This window comes from Pan paniscus, chromosome 1 (genome assembly GCF_029289425.2).
Source record: "Pan paniscus chromosome 1, NHGRI_mPanPan1-v2.0_pri, whole genome shotgun sequence".
Lineage (NCBI taxonomy): Eukaryota > Metazoa > Chordata > Mammalia > Primates > Hominidae > Pan > Pan paniscus.
This window is the reverse complement of record NC_073249.2, coordinates 94,172,993-94,194,307: the sequence shown is the minus strand read 5'-3', so window position 1 is coordinate 94,194,307 and position 21,315 is coordinate 94,172,993. Positions and strand designations below refer to the sequence as shown.

The 21,315-nt window shown below is 44.3% G+C and overlaps 1 protein-coding gene across 12 annotated transcripts in view; it reads right to left on the bottom strand.

Annotated features, from left to right (window-relative positions):
• Nucleotides 1–1,412: 1,412 nt before the first annotated feature.
• YY1AP1 (YY1 associated protein 1) overlaps nt 1,413–21,315 on the bottom strand; it is a 29,030-nt gene continuing 9,127 nt past the window's right edge. For 6 of the 12 annotated variants that reach the window (XM_034937120.3, XM_003817055.6, XM_008970179.5 and 3 more), the window contains 8 exons: nt 20,760–20,863; nt 17,905–18,103; nt 16,353–16,439; nt 14,210–14,381; nt 11,997–12,141; nt 10,307–10,457; nt 3,266–3,382; nt 1,413–2,872 (listed from right to left, as the gene is read on the bottom strand). In XM_034937120.3, coding sequence (XP_034793011.1) covers nt 1,616–2,872; nt 3,266–3,382; nt 10,307–10,457; nt 11,997–12,141; nt 14,210–14,381; nt 16,353–16,439; nt 17,905–18,103; nt 20,760–20,863 — 2,232 coding nt within the window. In that variant the 3' untranslated portion in view covers nt 1,413–1,615. Of the gene's footprint in view, nt 2,893–3,265; nt 3,383–10,306; nt 10,458–11,996; nt 12,142–14,209; nt 14,382–16,352; nt 16,440–17,904; nt 18,104–20,759; nt 20,864–21,315 lie in introns of all 12 variants that reach the window. The other 6 variants (XM_008970177.5, XM_055100524.2, XM_055100539.2 and 3 more) reach the window with 3 other exon arrangements.

Here is a 21,315-nt window from a genome sequence, read left to right as displayed (position 1 = left end):
TTGGAGATGGAGTTTCACTCTTGTTGCCCAGGCTGGAGAGCAATGGACATGATCTTGGCTCACTGAAACCTCCACCTCCTGGGTTCAAGTAATTCTCCTATTTCAGCCTCCCAAATAGCTAGGGTTGCAGGTGTGCATCACCATGCCAGGCTCATTTTGTATTTTTAGTAGAGACGGGGTTTCACCATGTTGGCCAGGCAGGTCTCGAACTCCTGACCTCAGGTGATTCATCCGCCTCAGCCTCCCAAAGTGCTGGGATTACAGGTGTGAGCCACAGCACCTGGCCTCTAGCATCCTTATAATTTGGTAAGGCCATGGTTTCCCACACTTCCTGTTCCACTAGAGTGATAGCTGTGAACCCTAATGAGAGGAACAGGAGGCTGGTAGGTTTCTTTTGTCATGTGGATTATGGGTAATTTCAGGGAAAAAGGTTGATTTTAGGCATGAAAGATAAAATAGGGCTGGCTATTCCATTCTGGCCCTGGGCAAGACAGGGAATGTTTAAAAATCCACCACCATGGCAATGGATCCTGTGTAAGGGCAGGCCATTCTATTGAAATAATATGGTGAAGACAAAGGAAACAAGGTCCCCTCAGTGGAGGTCCAAGATGTAGAATGTATTCTAAAGCTTGTGGGTCCCAAAGGTCATCAGCCAGCCAAATGGATCCAGTAGAAGGGTCAAAATATCTAGGAGATACTATCTTTTGCCCTCACTGGCTAACTCTGTAAGAGAATTTGGCCTAAGAAAGGAGGGTTTAAGAGGCCTGAGTGTGAATTCGCCCTGAATGAGCTACCACTGCCAATGGTGTCACGTGTAGAACTCAGAGACTATAACCAGGAAAGATAAAAGAGTCTTTCTCCCTTCCAGGAAGGGAAGCTATCCCGATTCATTCCTTGGCCTTCAGGTAACACTGGAGAGTGGCCCTGTCCAGTTGCCCTCAATTACCAAAGAGCTGTTAGAAAACAGCAGCTGAAAGACTCAAAAAAGAGAACTCAGGTCCATCACCCAAACTGGGTGATGGTGATCAGGTGCTTCCACATGGATACCCTTCAGTCTCACTGGAAAGTGGCCCTGGCCAGAGACCTGCAGTTGCCTCCATGTTCACATGCTATCTGCTGAGTCTCAAGTTGGAAAAGGGAAAGAGAGAGAGGAAAAGGTTCCCCTGTATGGAGTGGAGCCCTGCACAGAGATATAGCTCCAGCCCATGCCGAAAAATGAAGGCTTGACAGGGAAAGAAAAAGGAAAGAAGAAAAGAAAAATAACCGCCCCCTTCCCCTGCACCGCAATTTGGACTTACCTCCAGGCTGGCCTGCCAAAATATGTTACTGTCGGAGGGTCTTGACTACAATTTGTCCAGGTTCTTGGAATGTTGAATGAAAAACTGAACAAATTGCACAAATCAATGAAACAATGAAGCAATAAAAGCACAGATTTATTGAAGCAAAAGTATATTCCACAGAGTGGGAGCAGGCTAAAGGAAGCTGCTCAAGAGCCCCAGTTGCAAAATCTGGGGTTTAAGTACCCTTTAGGGGTTTCCTATTGGTTACACCCTATGCGCCACCAATCGGAGGCCGAAGTGAAGGCTCCCAGTCTCCAGACTCTTATTCTCCTAGCTCAAGGAAATCCACTGATTTCCTCTGTAGCATCTTCAGGTTCCATCTTGACAACTTCCTCTAAATCCCCAGGGGAAGAGTTGTTTAGAGACTCCTGGATGCCCTGAGGGAGCGGCTCCAGAGCTTGCCTTCCCTCCTCTGTTTTCACAACAGTCCAGCGATAGGCACTGTTCTCTGACAATCCTTCTTGGCACTGTTTATCGACTGGTGGAGGCCCTGGGCTATGTTCCACTTTCGGGAAAACAGTAGCAGAGAGAGGAGATAGTTCCTGGGGCTCTAATTTGGGTTCTAGGCCCTGAAAGGCATTTTCCCCATCAGCCACAGCACAAGCAATGTCCACATTCACATGGGCCTTATCTTCAGGGGTGGATGGTATAGGAAGATTCACAGAATTGCCAGAAACAATTAAGGGTGAGACAGAGGAGGCCACAAGGGGCTGGTTCAATGGACAGGGGAAGGAAGTAGGGTTAACTAAGAGGGTGGCGATGGGAATAGTCTGGGGACTCTGGGCCACAGCCGCATTGACAGGCTGGATCATGTTACAGCCACCGCCAAGGCTCACAATCTTCACAGTGGTAGCAGGAACAGTGAAGATAACAGATGCAGGGTGGATAACAGGGGCAGGTTTGATACAGCGAAAGGCCCTGGCTCCCCTTCTTTTTGAGGGTCTCCGTCTCACATATGGCTTTCGAAACATGGAAGAGGCAGGGGAGGGCATCATTACCTTGGGCACAGGGGCAGAAGAGAGCAAAGTCTGGGACTCAGACAGAGGGAAGCTTGTCCTGGCCTCAGGGGGCATAGCAGGCAGTGCTGCAGGAGACTCAAAACTCTCACCTCCACTGACCCCCAGTGGAGGGACACCTGGAACTGTCTGTAAAACAGTGGCTGGCTGTATTGGGTGAGGAATCCGGAGCACCATTTTGCTCGGAGGGGCTTCTGAATGAATTGATTGGGCTGGTGTTTTCCCAGGGTTGAAGCTGGGCTGGAGAGAGGGGCTGGGTTGGATAAGGAGGGGTTTCAGGACTGATGAACGCTTCTGTCTCCAAGCCTTCTTGGGGAAACGGTCGGCAACTGGCTTCAGTTTCAGGACTACACCCTTAGGCAATAGCAGTGGGTACCGAGTTTCACTCCCCAACTCTGAGTTGTCTTTTTCTAGGCCTTGATCTGAGTTGATCTCAGTGGTTCCAGTCATATTTCCTACCTCTCTAGCACCATCAGCCATGTGCCGCAGTTCTTCCTGGATGGATGGCAGACTGGCCTATTGGAAATGAGAACACTCTGATCCAGCACATGTCAGAATTTGGGAAAAAGAATAGGACTTTCTAAGTTTAGGGACCTGAGACAAGCTCAAGGCATCTTTCCAAGGGACTCTGCATATCAAATTTCTACAAAGACTACAGTCCAATTATACATTTTAGAAACTCTTCTCTGAATTTCCTTTAGCAAATTACCATTTTACCCATTATTTTGAAAATGTTGTAGAATCACCCGGAGAAGGGCAGAAAAGTAAGGGAAGAAAGGTGAATCAGGAAGATTTCTGAAGTCCTAGTTCTACAACTAAAGCATTAGACGATTAAGGAAGTCCTTGATATTCTCTCAGAACTTTCAGTGACCTTCTGCCTCCTACAGACTTCGAGGAAGAGGGCTGTACCTTTAACCAGAATGGGAGCCGGTGTTCTTCTCTCTCTATAGGTGGCTTCCACTGATGTGGCTGGATCTCTTCACAGCATTTTCCTAGGACTGGCAGCTGTTTGGTCTTCTTATAAAACTTAACATGAAAAAAATGCGCATGAATTACATTCCTTCTGGAAACACTGTCCTCTGTCAGGCTGGTGAATGGGGTGGGTGGTGGATCAAGAGAAACACACAGACACACAAGACCACATACACAAACATCCATGAACACACATATACGAATAGCATATGCTGAATACTTGTACATTTCAAATTAAACTAATCTCTATTTAAAGATTTTATAGTTATTCAGTATTTTCTTTTTGAGACGGAGTCTTGCTCTGTCGCCCAGGCTGGAGTGCAATGGCACGATCTCCGCTCACTGCAAGCTCCACCTCCCAGGTTCACACCATTCTCCTGCCTCAGCCTCCAGAGTAGCTGGGACTACAGGTGCCCGCCACCACACCCGGCTGATTTTTTTGTATTTTTAGTAGAGACAGGGTTTCACTGTGTTAGCCAGGATGGTCTCGATCTCCTGACCTCGTGATCCACCCGCCTCGGCCTCCCAAAGTGCTAGGATTACAGGCGTGAGCCACCGCGCCCAGCCCTATTCAATATTTTCTAACTGATGATCTCCATTCTGGTTGCCAGGAAGGGGAGAGTTTAGGTCACAGAGAGAAAAGGAAGCAGATGCTAAGAGCAATCTTATGTAAGATTTGTTCCTGCTCAACAGCTGCAAAGACAGCATCGTAATCTATAAAATGGAGACATCAAAGACTTTAAGCAAATGATGGTGTGAAGGGCATCAGAAGGGAAGGAAAAAAAAAAAAGACTGAGGCAGTTCAGTTTTAAGAGTAAATAGGCTGGCCATGGTGGCTCACATCTGTAAACCCAGCACTTTGTGAGGCTGAGGCGGGCAGATCACTTGAGATTGAGAGTTTGAGACCAGCCTGGCCAACATGGTGAAACTCCATCTCTACTAAAAATACAAAAATTAGCTGGGTATGGTGGTGGGTGCCTGTAATCCCAGTTACTTGGGAGGCTGGGGCAAAAGAATCGCTTGAACCTGGCAGTGGGGGTGGTAGGGTGGAGATTGCAGTGAGCCAAGATCATGCCACTGCACTCCAGCCTTGGTAACAGGGTGAGACTCCATCTCAAAAAAAAAAAAAAAGAAGATAAGAACTGAACTTAAACCACTGACAATAAGCATCTGTTCATCCAACATGATGAACATAAGATGTTTTCTATATCCTAGGCACTGTGCTAAAAGCTAAGCACACACATAAGGGAAGCAATTCCTGCTCTCATGGAGCTTACAGACTAGTGGGAGAGTCAAGTGGACAAATGGCATCCTACATTAAAAAATGTACAAAGGGCTGGGCATGGTGGCTCATGCCTGTAATGCCAGCACTTTGGGAGAACGAGGAGGGTGGATCACTGGAGGTCAGGAGTTCATGACCAGCCTGGCCAACATGGCGAAACCCTATCTCTAATAAAGTACAAAAAAAAATTAGCTGGGTGTGGTGGTGCACGCCTGTGATCCTAGCTACTTGGCAGGCTGAGGCAGGAGAATCACTTGAACTGAGGAATTAAGAGGTTGCAGTGAGCCAAGACTGCACCACTGCACTCCAGCCTGGGCAACAGAGCGAGACTCCAACCCCGACACCCCGCCCCATCCCCCAACAAAAGTACAAAGATGTGCATGAAAAATGACACAAAACTAAAACTTAAACACAAATTACTTCTGGCCAGGCGTGGTGGCTTATGCCTGTAATCCCAGCACTTTGGGAGGCCGAGGCAGGCAGATCACAAGGTCAGGAGATCAAGACCATCCTGGCCAACATGGTGAAACCCCATCTCGACTAAAAATACAAAAATTAGCTAAGTGTGGTGGCGCGTGCCTGTAATCTCAGCTACTCGGGGGGCTGAGGCACGAGAATCACTTGAACCCAGGAGGTGGAGATTGCAGTGGGCCGACATCACGCCACTGCACTCCAGCCTGGCAACAGAGTGAGACTCCATCTCAAAAAAAAAAAAAAAAAAAAAAATTATTTCTGCAGAAGAATAAGGTTTATCACGTGTGCCTTAAAACCATGGATACGCCAGGCATGGTGGCCCACACCTGTAATCCCAGCACTCTGCGAGGCTGAGGTGGGTGGGTCACGAGGTCAGGAGTTCGAGACCAGCCTGACCAACAAGGTGAAACCCCGTCTCTACTAAAAATACAAAAATTAGCAGGGTGTGGTGGCGAGCGCCTGTAGTCCCAGCTCCTCGGGACGCTGAAACAGGACAATTGCTTGAACCCGGGAGGCAGAGGTTCTAGTGAGCCAAGATCACGCCATTGCACTCCAGCCTGGGCGATGGAGCGAGACTCTGTCTCAAAACAAACAAACAAACAAAAACAAAAAGAAAGTACTTTTTAAAAAACCATGGATAAAAATAGACAAATACTAAGGCATATTATCATGCATTTTCAAAATATTGAAGCCAAAGGAAAAATCCTGCATGCTGTCAGAGGTTGAGAAAAACAGGTGTTACACAAAGACTCAAGAGTTAAATGGGGCCATGGCTCATGCCTATAATCCCATTACTTTGGGAGGCCAAGACAGGACGAGCACTTGAGGCCAGGAGTTTGAGACCAGCCTGGCCAACATAACGAGACCATGTCTTAAAAAAAAAAAAAAAAAAATTAGCTGGGCATAGTGGTGCACACCGGGTTGGAGACACCAGTGAGCCATGATTTAGCCACGCTCCAAACTGGGCAACAGGGTGGGACCCTGTCTCGGAAAAAAAAAAAAAAAGTTAAATGGCATGAAATTTCTTAACACCACACTAGGAGTTAGAAGAAAATGAAGTGAGGCCCTTAAAACCTTCTTAAAGAAATTATTTCCTATCTAGAATTCTAGATACAGTGACAGAGGAGAGTATTATTTTTTTCCTTTTATTTTGAAATAATTATATTCATAGGAAATTGCAAAAAATAGTACCAAGAGGTCCCATGTACTCTTCAACCAGTTTCTCCCAATATAATGTTTTTATGTTACATAGTAACAAGAGTTATACATATAAACAAGGTACACAGTACAATATTACTACCAGGAAACTGGCCAGACATGGAGGATGTGGTGGCTCATGCCTGTAATCCCAGCACTATGGGAGGCCAAGGTGGGCAGATCACTTGAGGTCAGGGGTTCGAGATCACCTGGCCAACATGGCAAAACCCCATCTCTACTAAAAATAGAAAAATTAGCTGGGTGTGGTGGCTAATCCCAGCTACTCAGGAGGCTGAGGCAGGAGAATCGCTTGAACCCAGGAGGCAGAGGCTGCAGTGAGCAACAGTGAGACTCTGTCTCAAAAAAAGAAAAAAAATAAAACAAAAACAAAAACGAGGAAACTGACATCAATACAATCAAAAGACCATGAATGGAGATTTTTTTTTTTTTTTTTTTAATACGGAGTCTCGCTCTGTCACCCAGGCTGGAGTGTAGTGGCGAGATCTCGGCTCACTGCAAGCTCCACCTCCCAGGTTCACGCCATTCTCCTGCCTCAGCCTCCAGAGTACCTGGGACTACAGATGCCCGCCACCACGCCCGGCTAATTTTTTTGTACTTTTAGTAGAGACAGGGTTTCACCACATTAGCCAGGATGGTCTCGATTTCCCAACCTCGTGATCCACCCGCCTCAGCCTCCCAAAGTGCTGGGATTACAGGTGTGAGCCACTGCGCCCGGCCCCGGAGATGGTTTAAATGTGAAAATTCCCTTCCCAAGCACTCTCCCTCAAGATGCTACTGGAATGGGGCCATGCAGGGTGGCTCATGCCTATAATCCCAGCACTTTGGGATGCTGAAGCAGGAGGATCACTTGAACCCAGGAGTCTGAGACCAGCCTGGGCAAAAAACTGAGACCCCCCCCACCTCAATTTTTTAAAATTCAGAAAAAAATTTTTTTTAAAAAAAGCTACTAGAATGTGTTCCACTAAAGTAAAGAAGTAATACTCACGCCTGTAATCCCAGCACTTTGGGAGACCAAAACGGGTGGATCAAGAGGTCAGGAGATCAAAACCATCCTGGCTAACATGGTGAAACCCCGTCTCTACTAAAAATACAAAAAATTAGCCAGGCGTGGTGGCATGTGCCTATAATCCCAGCTACTCGGGAGGCTGAGGCAGGAGAATTGCTTGAACCCGGGAGGCGGACGTTGCAGTGAGCCAAGATCATCGCGCCTTTGGACTCCAGCCTGGGCAACAAAGCGAGACTCGGTCTCAAAAAAAAGCAAAACAAAACAAAAAACAAGGCCAGGCGTGGTGTCTCACGCCTGTAATCCCCGCACTCTGGGAGGCTGAGGTGGGTGGATCCCCTGAGGTCAGGAGTTCAAGACCAAGACCAAGGTTGCAGTGAGCCAAGATCCAGCCTGGGGTACAGAGCAAGACTCTGTGTCTCAAAAAAAAAAAAAAAAAAAGTAATGCAAAAGCAAAGATGTGGAATTCAGGAAATAAGAGGATCTAACACAGTACGAGGCAAAAGGAATTCCTGGGATGATGGTGAAGAAAAAGCGCAAGAAGACATCAGTGCAGCAACATGGAGAGCAACACGCTTAGAGTGGAATAATGTCAGAGGGCTCAGGGAGCAATTTCTTCAAGATGAAAGTGACAGAGTATCTAGAATGCCTGAACACACTGAAAGAAGATGATCTGGGAAATAAAACGTTCAGCAGGAAAGGCAAGGTAACACAGTAACATAGCTGAGCTGTGAAGAGCATTTATACAGTCCTTAAAATCTATTTTTTTTTTTTTGAGACGCAGTCTTGCTCTGGCAAGACTGGAGTGCAGTGGCGCGATCTCGGCTCACTGCAAGCTCCACCTCCCGGGTTCACACCATTCTCCTGCCTCAGCCTCCCGAGTAGCTGGGACTACAGGCGCCCGCCACCACGCCCAGCCAGTTTTTTGTATTTTTAGTAGAGCTGGGGTTTCACCATGTTAGCCAGGATGGTCTCGATTTCCTGACCTCGTTATCCACCTGCCTCAGCCTCCCAAAGTGCTGGGATTACAGGCGTGAGCCACCGCGCCCAGCCGACAGTCCTTAAAATCTTACAATGTAAACCCTGAATACAATCTAACCAAAATTCTACCATAACTACTAGTGAGGAGTTTGGAGAGCAGAAAATGTGCATGTTTGTGGTGGGAGTAAGGGAGTGAGGAGAGAGGTAAATCTTCGGCTTCCGTGGTTTATGGTTAATAAGTAAGGCCTAAATCCAATACACCAGGCAGTACCAATTAGAGGCTGAGACAGGAGAATTGCCTAAGGCCAAAAATTGAAGACCAGCCTGGGCAATATAGGGACACCCCATCCCTAAAAAAAAAAAGTTTTTTGCCAGGCACAGAGGCTCACGCCTATAATTCCAGCACTTTGGGAGGCCGAGGTGGGCAGATCACCTGAGATCAGGAGTTCAAGATCAGACTGACCAACATGGTGAAATTATGTTTCTACTAAAAATATGCATATAATCCCAGCTCCTTGGGAGGCTGACGTTGGAAGAATGCTTGAGCCTAGGAGTTCAAGGCTGCAGTGAGCTATGACTATACCACTGTACTCCAGCCTAGGCAGGAGAGTAAGACCTTGTCTCAAGAAAAATACAAAAACACAATGAAACCAAAGGCTGGGCATCTCACGCCTGTAATCCCAACACTCTGGGAGGCCGAGCTGAGGCAAGAGGACTGCTTGAGGTCAGAACTTCAAGACCAGCCTGGGCAACAAAATGACACCCTGTCTTCACACAAAATAAAATAATCAGCTAGCCTTGGTGGCATGCACCTGTAGTCCAAGCTACTTGGAAGGCTGAAGTGGAAGGATCACCCAGGAATTTGAGGTTGCAGTGACCTATGATTGTGCCCATGCACTCCAGCCAGGATGACAGAGTAAGAACCTGTCTCTAAAAAAAAAAAAACATAAATAAATATCTAAATAAAAAAGAAGGCTGGGGGCAATGGCTCACATTTGTAATCCCAGCACTTAGGGAGGCCGAGGCAGATGGATCACCTGAGGTCAGGAGTTCGAGACCAGCCTGGCCAACATGGTGAAACCCCGACTCTACTAAATACAAAAATCAGCTGGGCATGGTGGCAGGGGCCTGTAATCCCAGCTACAAGGGAGGCTGAGGCAGGTGAATCACTCGAACCCAGGAGGCAGAGGTTGCAGTCAGCCAAGATCGCACCATTGCACTCCAGCCTGGGGGTCAAGAGCGAGACTCCATCTCAATCAATCAATCAATAAGTAAAAAGAGTTGAGAAAAAGTATATAGGCCGGGCCTGGGCGACAAGAGCGAAACTCCATCTCCATACATACATACATACACACACACACACACACACACACACACGCATACATACAAACACAAAATTGAGAAAAAGTATATAGGCTGGGCACGGTGGCTTATGCCTGTAATCCTAGCCTCTGGGAAGCCAAAACTGGTGGATCACTAGAGGTCAGAAGTTCAAGACCAGCCTGGCCAACATGGTGAAACCCGTATCTACTAAAAATACAAAAAATTAGCTGAGCGTGGTGGGCACGCCTGTAATCTCAGCTATTTGGGAGGCTGAGGCAGGAGAATCACTTGAACCCGGGAGGCGGAAGCTGCAGTGAGCCAAGATCATGCCACTATAATCCTGCACTCCAGCCTGGGTGACAGTGCAAGATTATGTCTGACCAAAAAAACAAAACAAAACAAAAACCCAAAGCATGTAAGTGGAATACTGCATATCATTTCTAGAAAGTTCAAGAAAGAGAATTATTACAGGGAAACTTGGATTTGTGGAATCTTTTAAGAGGATGAAGATACGCCAGAGGAATGTAATGAATGAATCAATGTCCCTGAAAAGGCAACAGGAGAATTAATCTAGTATATAAGTAGGAGAAATTAGCTTTAGATAAAAGAAGGTTCTTCTTTTCTTTGAGAATAACAAGAGAAAAGAACAGATATGTGTTGGTGAGGTGCCTGGATAGTGCATGCAGGAAACACTCACTTTAATGATGTTGTCAGGAGCTCTGTTCATGTTGAGGTTCTTGATTCTCACTGTCAGTTGGCGGGCAGTCTTGCAGGTTAGAAGGTACTTGCTGATTAGAGGGTTAAGAAACTCAGTCCCTTCAAAATGCTTCAGTCCTAAAGCTAACAAACTGAGAAAGGAGCAATAACACTAAATCTCACTTCACAGTCCTTCCTTCTAAAGGGCCTCCCCAGACTAACACATTTTACAATCTACTTTTTCTTACTTGTTCTTAAAACAAGGTCTCACTCTGTCACCTGGGCTGGAGTGCAGTGGCGTGACCGCAGCCCACTGCATCTACTTCCTAAGCTGAAGCGATTCTCCAGTCTCAGCCTCCCAAAGTGCTGAGATTAAAGGCATGAGCCCATGGTGTGTGGCCCAATCTACTTTTTCATTTTTTTCAGACAGGGTCTTGCTCTGTTGTCCAGGCTGGAGAGCAGTGGCATGATTACAGTGCACTGCAGCCTTGAATGCCTGGGTTCAATCGATTCCCGCACTTCAGCCTCCTGAGTATCTGTGGCTATAAACGTTTGCTACCATGCCTAGCTAATGTTTTATTTCATTATTTGTAGAGACCAGTTCTCACTTTGTTGCCTAGGCTGATCTTGAACTTCTGGCCTCAAGTGATCCTCCTGCCTCGGCCTCCCAAAGTGTCGTCATTACAGGTGTGAGCCACCATGGCTGGCCAATCTACTTTTTCTACAACTAATTCTTGTAGTGACTACTACAAGTTGGTGACTACTCAGTAGAAAATTTCAGGTATTTAGTGAGTAGTGATTGAGTACTATGAATAAGAATCAAATAGTTCACAATTAAGTAGGAGCAAGAGAAACTAGTCATAAATCATCAATAAATGTCAGATCATGATGAGCTGTATATTAACAACACAAAGGAAGTTCAAAGAGAATACATGGGAAGGAGAATGATTCTAATAAAACAAATATAAAATGAATAATAGGTACCCTGTCAGACAAATTAAACTGGCACCAATACTACCCTCTAACATAACATATATAATCATGGTTACATATATACATATTTGCTGATAACAGTGTGGCAATACACACAAAGGGCCATAAAAATGTTCATAATCTAGCTGGGTGTGGTGGCTCATGCCTATAGTCCCAGCACTTTGGGAGGCCAGGAGTGGGAGGATCATTTGAGGTCAGGAATTCAAGAGCAGCCTGGGCAACACAGAGATACCCTCACCTGTACAAAAAAAATCAGCCATGTATGGTGGCACACGCCTGTGGTCCCAGCTACTCCATGGAGGCTGAGGCAGGAGGATCACTTGATCCCAGGAGTTCAAGGCTGCAGTGAGCTGTGATTGCAACACTGTACTCCAGCCTGGGTGACAGAGTAAGATCCTGTTTCTAAATAAATAATAACATTAGAAAAGCCAACCTCCGGCCTTGGCCTTTCAAAGTGCTGGGATTACAGGTGGGAGCCGCCATGTCCAGTCTAAAACATTTTAAAAATGTGTGTAACATCCCCCCAAAAAGCAGTATTTGGCACTGCTAGAACAAGCACGTTCTAGAGGACTCTGCTCATCTATACTGCTTTTCCTTTTGTGTCCATGTCTTATTATACAAGTCTTACTTCCCCTAAACTCCTCAAAGGAACTACATCTTCTCCTTGGGATATTTGATCCCCCAGAGTAAACACTTACTTGTCCTCAGCCTTGGTGAAGAGGATCTTATCCTGGGGATTCTTTGCCTTCAGGGAACACACTGGAAGTAACTCTGGATACATGAAAACCTTGCTTGTGGCCAGGATCCAAGCCACTTGCTTTGGCAAACAGGGAAATTCATTGGCTATAAGAAAATAAATCTCTGATAAATCAACTTCTAGGAAAAAAGAGGGCTTCAAAAAGCCTGTGAATGCATTTTTGCATTTAGGTAGAGCTGTCCTTATCTAACTTGATTCCCTCCCATCTGCCTACCACTCCCTAAAGAGTTTCCACAGTCTTTCCTCAACTAACATTACGTCTAAAGGGACGTAATGTTTTTTTTTTTTTTAGACGGAGTCTGGCTCTGTCGCCCAGACTGGAGTGCGTGGCGCAATCTTGGCTCACTGCAAGCTCCGCCTCCCGGGTTCAGGCCATTCTCCTACCTCAGCCTCCTGAGTAGCTGGGACTACAGGCGCCTGCCACCACGCCTGGCTGATTTTTTGTATTTTTAGTAGAGACGGGGTTTCACTGTAGACAGGATGGTCTTGATCTCCTGACCTTGTGATCCGACAGCCTCGGCCTCCTAAAGTGTTGGATTACAGGTGTAAGCCACGGCGCCCGGCCTCTCTTACTCTTTCTTACGTGTAACACTTTATTCACAAAGTAAAACAAACACTTAAAAAGTACCTAGTAATACCTGTCACATAGTGTATGCTCAAAAATGTTTTACCTCCTTTCCCCTTTAAATCTCTGAAGGATAACAGACCTTCAACAATGCTTTTTTCTTCCAGGATAAGATTCCAGGCCAGGCGTGCTGGCTCACGCCTGTAATCCCAGCACTTTGGGAGGCCGAGGCAGGTGGATCACCTGAGGTCAGGAGTTCAAGACCAGCCTGGCCAACATAGTGAAACCCTGTCTCTACCAAAAATGCAAAAATTAGCCAGGCATGGTGGCACGCACCTGTAATTCCAGCTACTTGGGAGGCTGAGGCAGGAGAATTGTTTGAACCTGGGAGGCGGAGGTTGCAGTGAGCCGAGATCACCCCACTGCACTCCAGCCTAGGTGACAGAGCGAGACTCCATCTTAAAAAAAAAAAAAAAAGAAAAAAGATTCCAACTTCTTTAATCTCCCTCACAAATCTGGTATTCCAAATTTTACTTTTATTTCATTCTTTCTTAACTTTCATTAAGTTCTCCCAGATTCCTCCTGAGGTTGGGAACAAAAGAACCATAAAAGGAATGAGGCAATTCAGTCTCATTCATTTCTGTCTCCCTCTCTCAGCCTCTCAATTTTAGGCACCTCTGCATTTCTAGAGACAAAACTACTATATCCATATTTCTCCTTCCATAAGTGTCATTTTTATATCTCCAGAAGAAAAACACAGGACACTAGATGTGTAAGATAATACTATAATTTGGTATTAAATCACGTTTTCATTACCATTTCATATAATATAGCTATTAAAGTAGTTTGGGATCTGTGTCTATGATATAGTACACTTAAATTCAACTACATTCAATGTAATGATAAGACTCAGGGATTTAAAATAGAATCCAAAGACAAACCCAAATCCAGAACAAACCACAACTAATTTGCTAAGTCAGCAAACAAATCAGAAGTAAATATTTGGCTTAAGTAAATAGCAAATATTTTCTCAAAAAATACTAAACCAATGCAAGGTAGAATCTAAACTGGCAAATTTCTTTAAAATACTGAACACGGCAAATGTACAATCTCTAATTTACGCCTAACTTGCAAGTCAACATTTCATTCAGAATGGAGATATCACCTATGCTACAATCATTATGGTAAATAAAGTTAGTTGATCTTAATGAAGAGAGTAAAAAGCTAAACATGACTGAACTTTACCACCTGACTTTCATCTTTACCAGGCCCCAGTTTATCTTGATCTGACTCCTAATACTTACCCCTCATAGTGCTGTAGTCCAATTCTTAGCACTGAGCCTCAGATCTCTACCTCCCATATTCCTATACTGTCCACTGCCTCCACGCCTTACCCAGGCCCGGAGATTATCATGTAATTCTAAAACTTGGATGAGTACAAAGGGAGGATAAAAGAGAGAAGGAAGAAATTACAAATGTCCTGTGTCCTCCATTCCTAGGCAAGTATCCTAGGAAGTTATCTATGGGATAAGATTCCCACCACCTCTCACCGCAAGTAAAAACTTAAAGCTGACACATCTGTCTCCTACCAGTCTTCTTGACAGTTTTATGAGGGCTGCAGTCAATGCTGACATGTGTGCTGAAGTCTTCAATCAGCTGCATAGCTCCCATCAAGTTACAGGGTTGGAACAGGGTCTGAAACTTGGGGTTGTACTGATGGTGAAGGGCGATGGAGCTTTGAGCAAAGGTTCCCAGCTCTTTCTGGGAAAACAGGACACAAGGAAGATCTAAGACAATTCCAGACAATTAATACCAGTAGCCTTCAGAATCTAAATGAGAAGCTGACCTTCCTACTACAGGATAAAAACAGGTAAAAATCATCATAAAGTCTTTCACAATAAACTACTGTTAAGATTATGCCTGAGTTCTCAGATATTCAGGGATTATATTCTTGTTTTATTTTTAAACTGTTTCTCACTAAGGAATACATGGTCTAGTTCCCGAGCTAGAATTAAGAGTCTCAAGAATGGGGACTATTACTTTAATTTAATTAATTAATTTATTTTGAGACATGGTCTCACTCTGCCGCTCAGGCTGGACTGCAGTGGCATGATCTCAGCTCACTGCAAACTCCCCCTCCCAGGCTCAAGCCATCCTCCCACCACTGCCTCCTGAGAAGCTGGGACTATAGGCACACACCTCCAAACCTAGCTGATTTTTGTATTTTTTGCAGAGACAGCATTTTCCCATCTTGGCCAGGCTGATCTCGAACTCCTGGGCTCACAATCCGCCTGCCTCGGCCTCTCATAGTGCTGGGATTACAGGCATGAGTCACCTCACCCGACCAGGACCATTACTTTTAAAATTGCTTTGTCTTTTGGTCTCAGAATAATGCCTACAACCAAGTACTCCTCATCCTCCTCTGAATACAGTAAGAGATGAAGACATCCTGTTGATCACCAAGGAAGTTTTAGAATACTAGCAAATGTACTCTTCAAAATCCAAAGAAGACTTACTGAAGAAGCTGAGAGTATTATCATTACCTGTCCAAAAGTTTGAGGCAATTTTTATGAGGTAAAATATGGTTTTGTTTTTGTGAGACAGGTTCTCACTCTGTCACCCAGGCTGGAGTGATATATAAGCATGGCTCCCTACAGTCTCAACGTCCCAGGCTCAAGTGATCCTCCTACCTCAGTCTCCCAAGTTGCTGGGACTACAGGCACTCGGCACCATCCCCAGCTAATTTTTTTATTTTTTATTTTTTTTGGTAGGGATGGGGTCTTACTATGTTGCCCAGGCTGGTCTCAAACTCCTGGGCTCAAGCAATCCTCCCACCTTGACCTACCAAAGTGTTGGGACTACAGGCATGAGCCACCATACCTGGCCAAATTTCAAATTTAAAAGCTCAAAATACCTCAAAATGTCATGAGCAAAACTAGCTCTACACATAAAACACTAATATTGAGCTTCATGAATGGATAATGAATTCAACATCTACATGTATATTTACTTTATTATTTAAATTAAAACAAAACAAAACAAAACAAAAAAAACACAGACCGGGTCTTACTATGTTGCCCAGGCTGTTCTTGACCACTGGGCTCAAGTGATCCTATCACCTCAGCCTCCCAAAGTGTTGGAATTACAGGTGTGAGCCACTATGCCCAGCCTCAACATCTATGAAATGAATAGCGGTACCAAAAACCTAAGAAGTCAGGGTGAATCTAAAGATGAGGAGGAGGACCCAATAAAAATATCAGAAGGACAGGCCAGGCGCAGTGGCTCATGGCTGTAATCCCAGTACTTTGGGAGGTAGAGGTGGGTAGATCACTTGAAGTCAGGAATTCGAGACCAGCCTGGCCAACATGGCAAAACCCTGTCTCTACTAAAAATACAAAAAAAATTACCCGTGGTGGTGCCCGCCTGTAGTCCCAGCTACTTGGGAGGCTGAGGCAGGAGAATCACTTGAACCCGGGAGGCAGGGGTTGCAGTGAACTGAAATTGTTCCACCGCACTCCATCCTGGGTGAGAGAGCAAGACCCTGTCTCAAAAAAGAAAATAAAAAATTGAATACACTCTTTGTCCTTTCATGTGAATCAGTGGCTTATGTTCACTCAGCAAACATAGGAAGCCACAGCAATCAAAAATACCCGAGAGAATAACTGTGAGAAATAACCTGCCAAGCTAATTTTATATTCTAGTCTATAGAATTACGGCAATTTGGAAACTTACAAGACATATCCTGGTGCTACTGGCCTCCGGATTGAGATTGGGGTTGCAGGTGGCAAGAAGGTGGATTTGTGTCAAGAGCTGAACATGCTGGGGAGAGAAAGAAAATAATGCAGTGATATGTTATGACACTGCCATTTCAGGAGCCCAGAGATATTTTTTTTTCCCCCTGGAGACAGGGTCTTGCTCTGTCACACAGCTTGGAGTGCAGTGGTGCAACCATGACTCAATGCCCTCTCAACCACCTGTGCTCAAGCAATCTTCCCACCTCAGCCTCCCAAGTAGCTGTGACCACAATGCCTGGCTAATTTATTTTATTATTATTATTATTATTATTATTATTATTTTTAGACAGAGTCTCGCACTGACTTTTGGGCTGGAGTGCAATGGCGTGATCTCGGCTCACTGTAACCTCTGCCTCCCAGGTTCAAGTGATTCTCTTGCCTCAACCTCCCGAGTAGCTGGGATTACAGGTGCCCGCCGCCACACCCAGCTAATATTTTGTTTTCGTAGAGACGGGGTTTCACCATGTTGGCCAGGCTTGCCTCGAACTCCTGACCTCATGATTCACCCGCCTTGGCCTCCCAAAGTGCTGGGATTACAGGTGTGAGCCACTGTGCCCAGCCTTATTTTTTATTTTTTGTAGAGACAGAGTCTCACTATGTTGTCCAGGCTGCTTTTGAACTCCCCTGCTCAAGCAATCCTCCCACCTCAGCCTCCCAAAGTGCTGGGATTACATGTGTGAGCCACTGCACCCAGCCACCAGAGAGTCATTAACTAAGATGTTTGCAACTTTATGACACAAATTTTGCTTTCTGCAAAGAGTGTGAGAACAACGTAGGATCTTGGCATAAATTTCTCAGACATGTTCCCTTGAACAAAATGACAGAACCAGAGGAAGTTTAACCTCTAAACAGAGGAGGAACTGAGATTAGAAAAGGAAAAGGCCGGGCGCAGTGACTCACGCGTGTAATCCCAGCACTCTGGGAGGCCGAGGCGGGTGGATCACGAGGTTAGGAGATTGAGACCATCCTGGCTAACACAGTGAAACCCTGTCTCTACTAAAAATACAAAAAATTAGCTGAGTGTGGTGGCGAGTCCCTGTAGTCACAGCTACTCGGGAGGCTGAGGCAGGAGAATGGCGTGAACCCGGGAGGCAGAGCTTGCAGTGAGCTGAGATTGAGCCACTGCACTCCAGCCTGGGTGACAGAGCGAGACTCCGTCTCAAAAAAAAAGAAAAAAGAAAAGGGAAAAGGGAAAAAAAACTACTTGTCACAGTGAAGGTTAAATTTCAGAATAGATTACTGAGGACTCTTTGAACAAAATCTGTAATTCCAAATACCATTAGGGTCCTTATGTGCTGTCTTCCCTGAGCCACAGGACATGAACATGATGACTTCTCAAGCTCCTAACTGATGTGAAGATACTACGGTTTTAATACGTAGTAAGGTAACTATCTCTGACATTTACAAAGCTGCTAATTTTAGATTATACCAAAGCCTCAGAGTTAGGCCTTGGTATAATTCAATATTAATATGACCAAGGAAAGTGTTACCTGCTGCATCTGCTGCTGGAGTCTCTTCCTTTGTGCTGGGTCCAGAATCAGGGTCTGATGAACTTCTTTACACTGGGGTTTAACCTTCTCTACCTCCTTCTGCTGTTTGGCTGAAGGTTTCTTCATCTTCAGCTGTTCAAATAGTTCCTTCGCTATCTGATGTTGTTCATTTAGTAGGTTGGCCAGTAGTTCCTCAAACCTATCCCAAACGGGGATGACTGAATTTGAGTGTTTTCCTAGGTCCACAACACATCCAATTCTTTCCAATGATGAGCAAAGAGCCTGAACAATTTTCATTCCCTACTAATCCCCCCTTTTCACTTTAGCCAACAGTCAAACTCCCAGCCTTACACAAATCTTTTCCCAAAGTAGTTAGCATGCATCAAATGATTCTGTATTACACCCCATCCCATTCCTCTACAATTCCTCTTCCAAATAATATACAAATGAAGAAAAAATTAAACAAAAAACTAGGGACAGAGAAATATATGGGTAAGAAAGCAGCCAAGGAGCTGGTGGGAACTCATCATTCTCATTTCTTCTCTCATTACTTGTTACTCCCTGGGATGTTACTCCCATCCCAGGTCCAGCTTGTCCCATTATCCTATCTACTCAGGCTGCACTGCCCTGCTTTCTTAACAAGTCAAAGACTTTCTAGCATGAAGCAGGAAAAGGATATACCAAAATAACTGAAGTACACGGTAGTTCAAATGAACAGAACGGAGAAGTTAGTTAAAATATTATCCATGAAGGCTATCTTCTTTTAGCCCTTTAAATTCCTCTTCCAAGGTTCCTAACCCTAACTTCCCACCCATACCCTCCTGAAAGATTGTTTGCAGGGCTGAAGCAAAAATTCCAATACCTAGCATGTCAGTTCTATGTATGATTACTATACCTTTTCTATGTTTACATAGAAAGAAATAAAGGGAGAATAATATACCTAAATGATTAAGCATATGCTGATACCCTATGCAACAGGATAAGATCTGCTGAAGTAGCTATAACAAGCAGGTTATCATATTTCAAGGAACCCCCTATATTACAGCAATAGTTAAATGGTAACGTTTTTCAATAGTTTTTGCAGATAAAGATTACGTTTGAATAAGTTTTCTTTTATAGTATTTACTGTGGGTTTGGGTAGCACAGAGTAAAAACTTGAAGACCGTGGGACTGTCTATACAATCTTTACTGAGAACTGAAAATTTGAACATCCGGCCTACCACCACTGAAGGAACAGAAGAGAAGAAGCATAAAAAAGTAGAAAATGGAAACATAGCCTGCACTTAGTTTTAACAAGGATTATTTAGGTAATTGATAAGGGAAGCCCCAGAGTTTTTGTTTTGACTGTCTTTTTCTCCTCTCTCTTCCTTATTGTGTTTTAAGATGTTTTTACTCTCTATGGACTTACAGAGGGATTTTTATTTAGTCAAAGATTAAAACAGGTTTGTATTTGCAATCGAAAGAGAAGCAGAAGCTGCCCAAGTACAGTCATGTGCCACATAATGTTTCAGTCAATAACGAACCACATAGTCAGAGGTGGCTCCATAAGATTACTGTACCTTTTCTATGTTTACATACATATGTACTTACCATTGTGTTACAACTGCCTACAGTATTCAGTACAGTACAGTAACACACTGTACAGGTTTTGTAGCCTGGGAGCAATAGGTATGCAGTAGGCTAAACCATTTAGGTTTATGTAAGTACATTCTACGATGTTTACACAATGATGAATCGTTTAATGATAGATTTCACAGAGGGTATGACCATGAGATGATATATGACTATATTCCATCGAATACCAGAAGGTAACTGGATTCTAACAGGAATTTTAAATTAGTTCTATATTTTCCAAATTTTAAGAAGTCATAAAGAGTTGATCAGCAAAACCAAAATGTTTATTAATCAGATCCTATTATACGTTCCCACGATGAATGGTTCCATTCTGCTATACCAGAATTTTGTTCTATGAACTATAAATTAAAATAATGGGTCAAATACTGACTTAGCAATCTTGAGATTTTTGATGTAGTTGTATTGTGATATTTGTTGTAATGGAGAATGACTAGTAGTTCTAGTTTTTAAGACATTGGTTGGCCTATCTTATCTTTTTTCACTAAATTGGAAAATCCCTAAAGGTCTAGCTTTCAGATGGAACCCAAGCTCTCTGCTTAGTAGTGCTGTTAAGTTCAAACACAGGACTAATTACAGGGACTATTCTCTTTGCTTTGTTCCACTTATGGCACAAACTGCATCCTGACCTTTCGCCATCGACCTAATGATTATATGCTGCTACAACAGAATAAAGTGCAGATGCAAATTCACCACAAAATGAGGAAAAAATTAAAGCCTCTACTTTCTGGATGCTGTAACACAAGTGCCAACTTTAGGCAAAAAGGTCAGCACGTATGTTTCAGACTCCTTACTGCAGGTGCTTCAGGGTTTGCTCCACTAATGCCTAGGTGAATAACAAATTTTCAGTCACATTTAGCAGATATTAATGGCACATAAAAAGAACAAAAGGGACAGACTGGATATTACAATATGGGGTAGTTTGTGTGGCTGGCCACATTGAGTCCTACATACCTCTCCAGCACCACTCACCCGGAGAAGTGGATATGGATGCCAGCTACTGTTTTTTCTCCCTTCCCAAACAGATACAGCTTGGCCTACAGCTGCACTGCCCCATAACAAGGAGACTTCACTTGACACCTAACTCCTGATAGGGCTCTGCATCCTTACATCAGTAACAGAAGCTGGCTGGGGATGAAAAATTGTTAACTGCAACTTCTGAAAACCTTTTCAGAAATAAACTTTTCCTCTATTCCAAATCTCAAGGTCTTCAACTAGCCTACCGTAGAACTTGAGGGGTGTTAAAGTTAGGTTGAGGCTCAGCCACACGCTCCTCCTCTTCTGGGCCATCATCTTCCATGTTGGAGAATCCCATCTCATCTTGGAACTGTGGGCAAAGGAAAGGGAGGGTTTTCCTGGGGAATGGGCTTTTGAATGTTGCTCCAGTGTTGGGAAGGAAAAGTGAAAACTATAAACAAGACTTTAATAATGCTGGCACCCAGAAAGAGCCTACATCAGAACCTTTCTCACTTCAGGACTCCCACAAACCCACATTTGGAATGACTATTATGCCAGGAAAGAAGTCGCTCAACCAGTCAACTTGTATCAGTAAGCACAGAGCTAGGATAACTCAAAATGATCAATTTCTTAAACAGAAATATCTTTTTAGACAAATTTATGGAAAAGGTAATTATTTGTGTGCAAAATACTTTAAAACTAGTTGGCAATCTTTAAGGACACACCAAATGACAGTAGGGGAAGCCATCAAAAGTTTTCAAGGGGCAAGATGTGCTGGCTCACACCTATAATTCCAGCACTTTGGGAGGTTGAGGCAGGAAG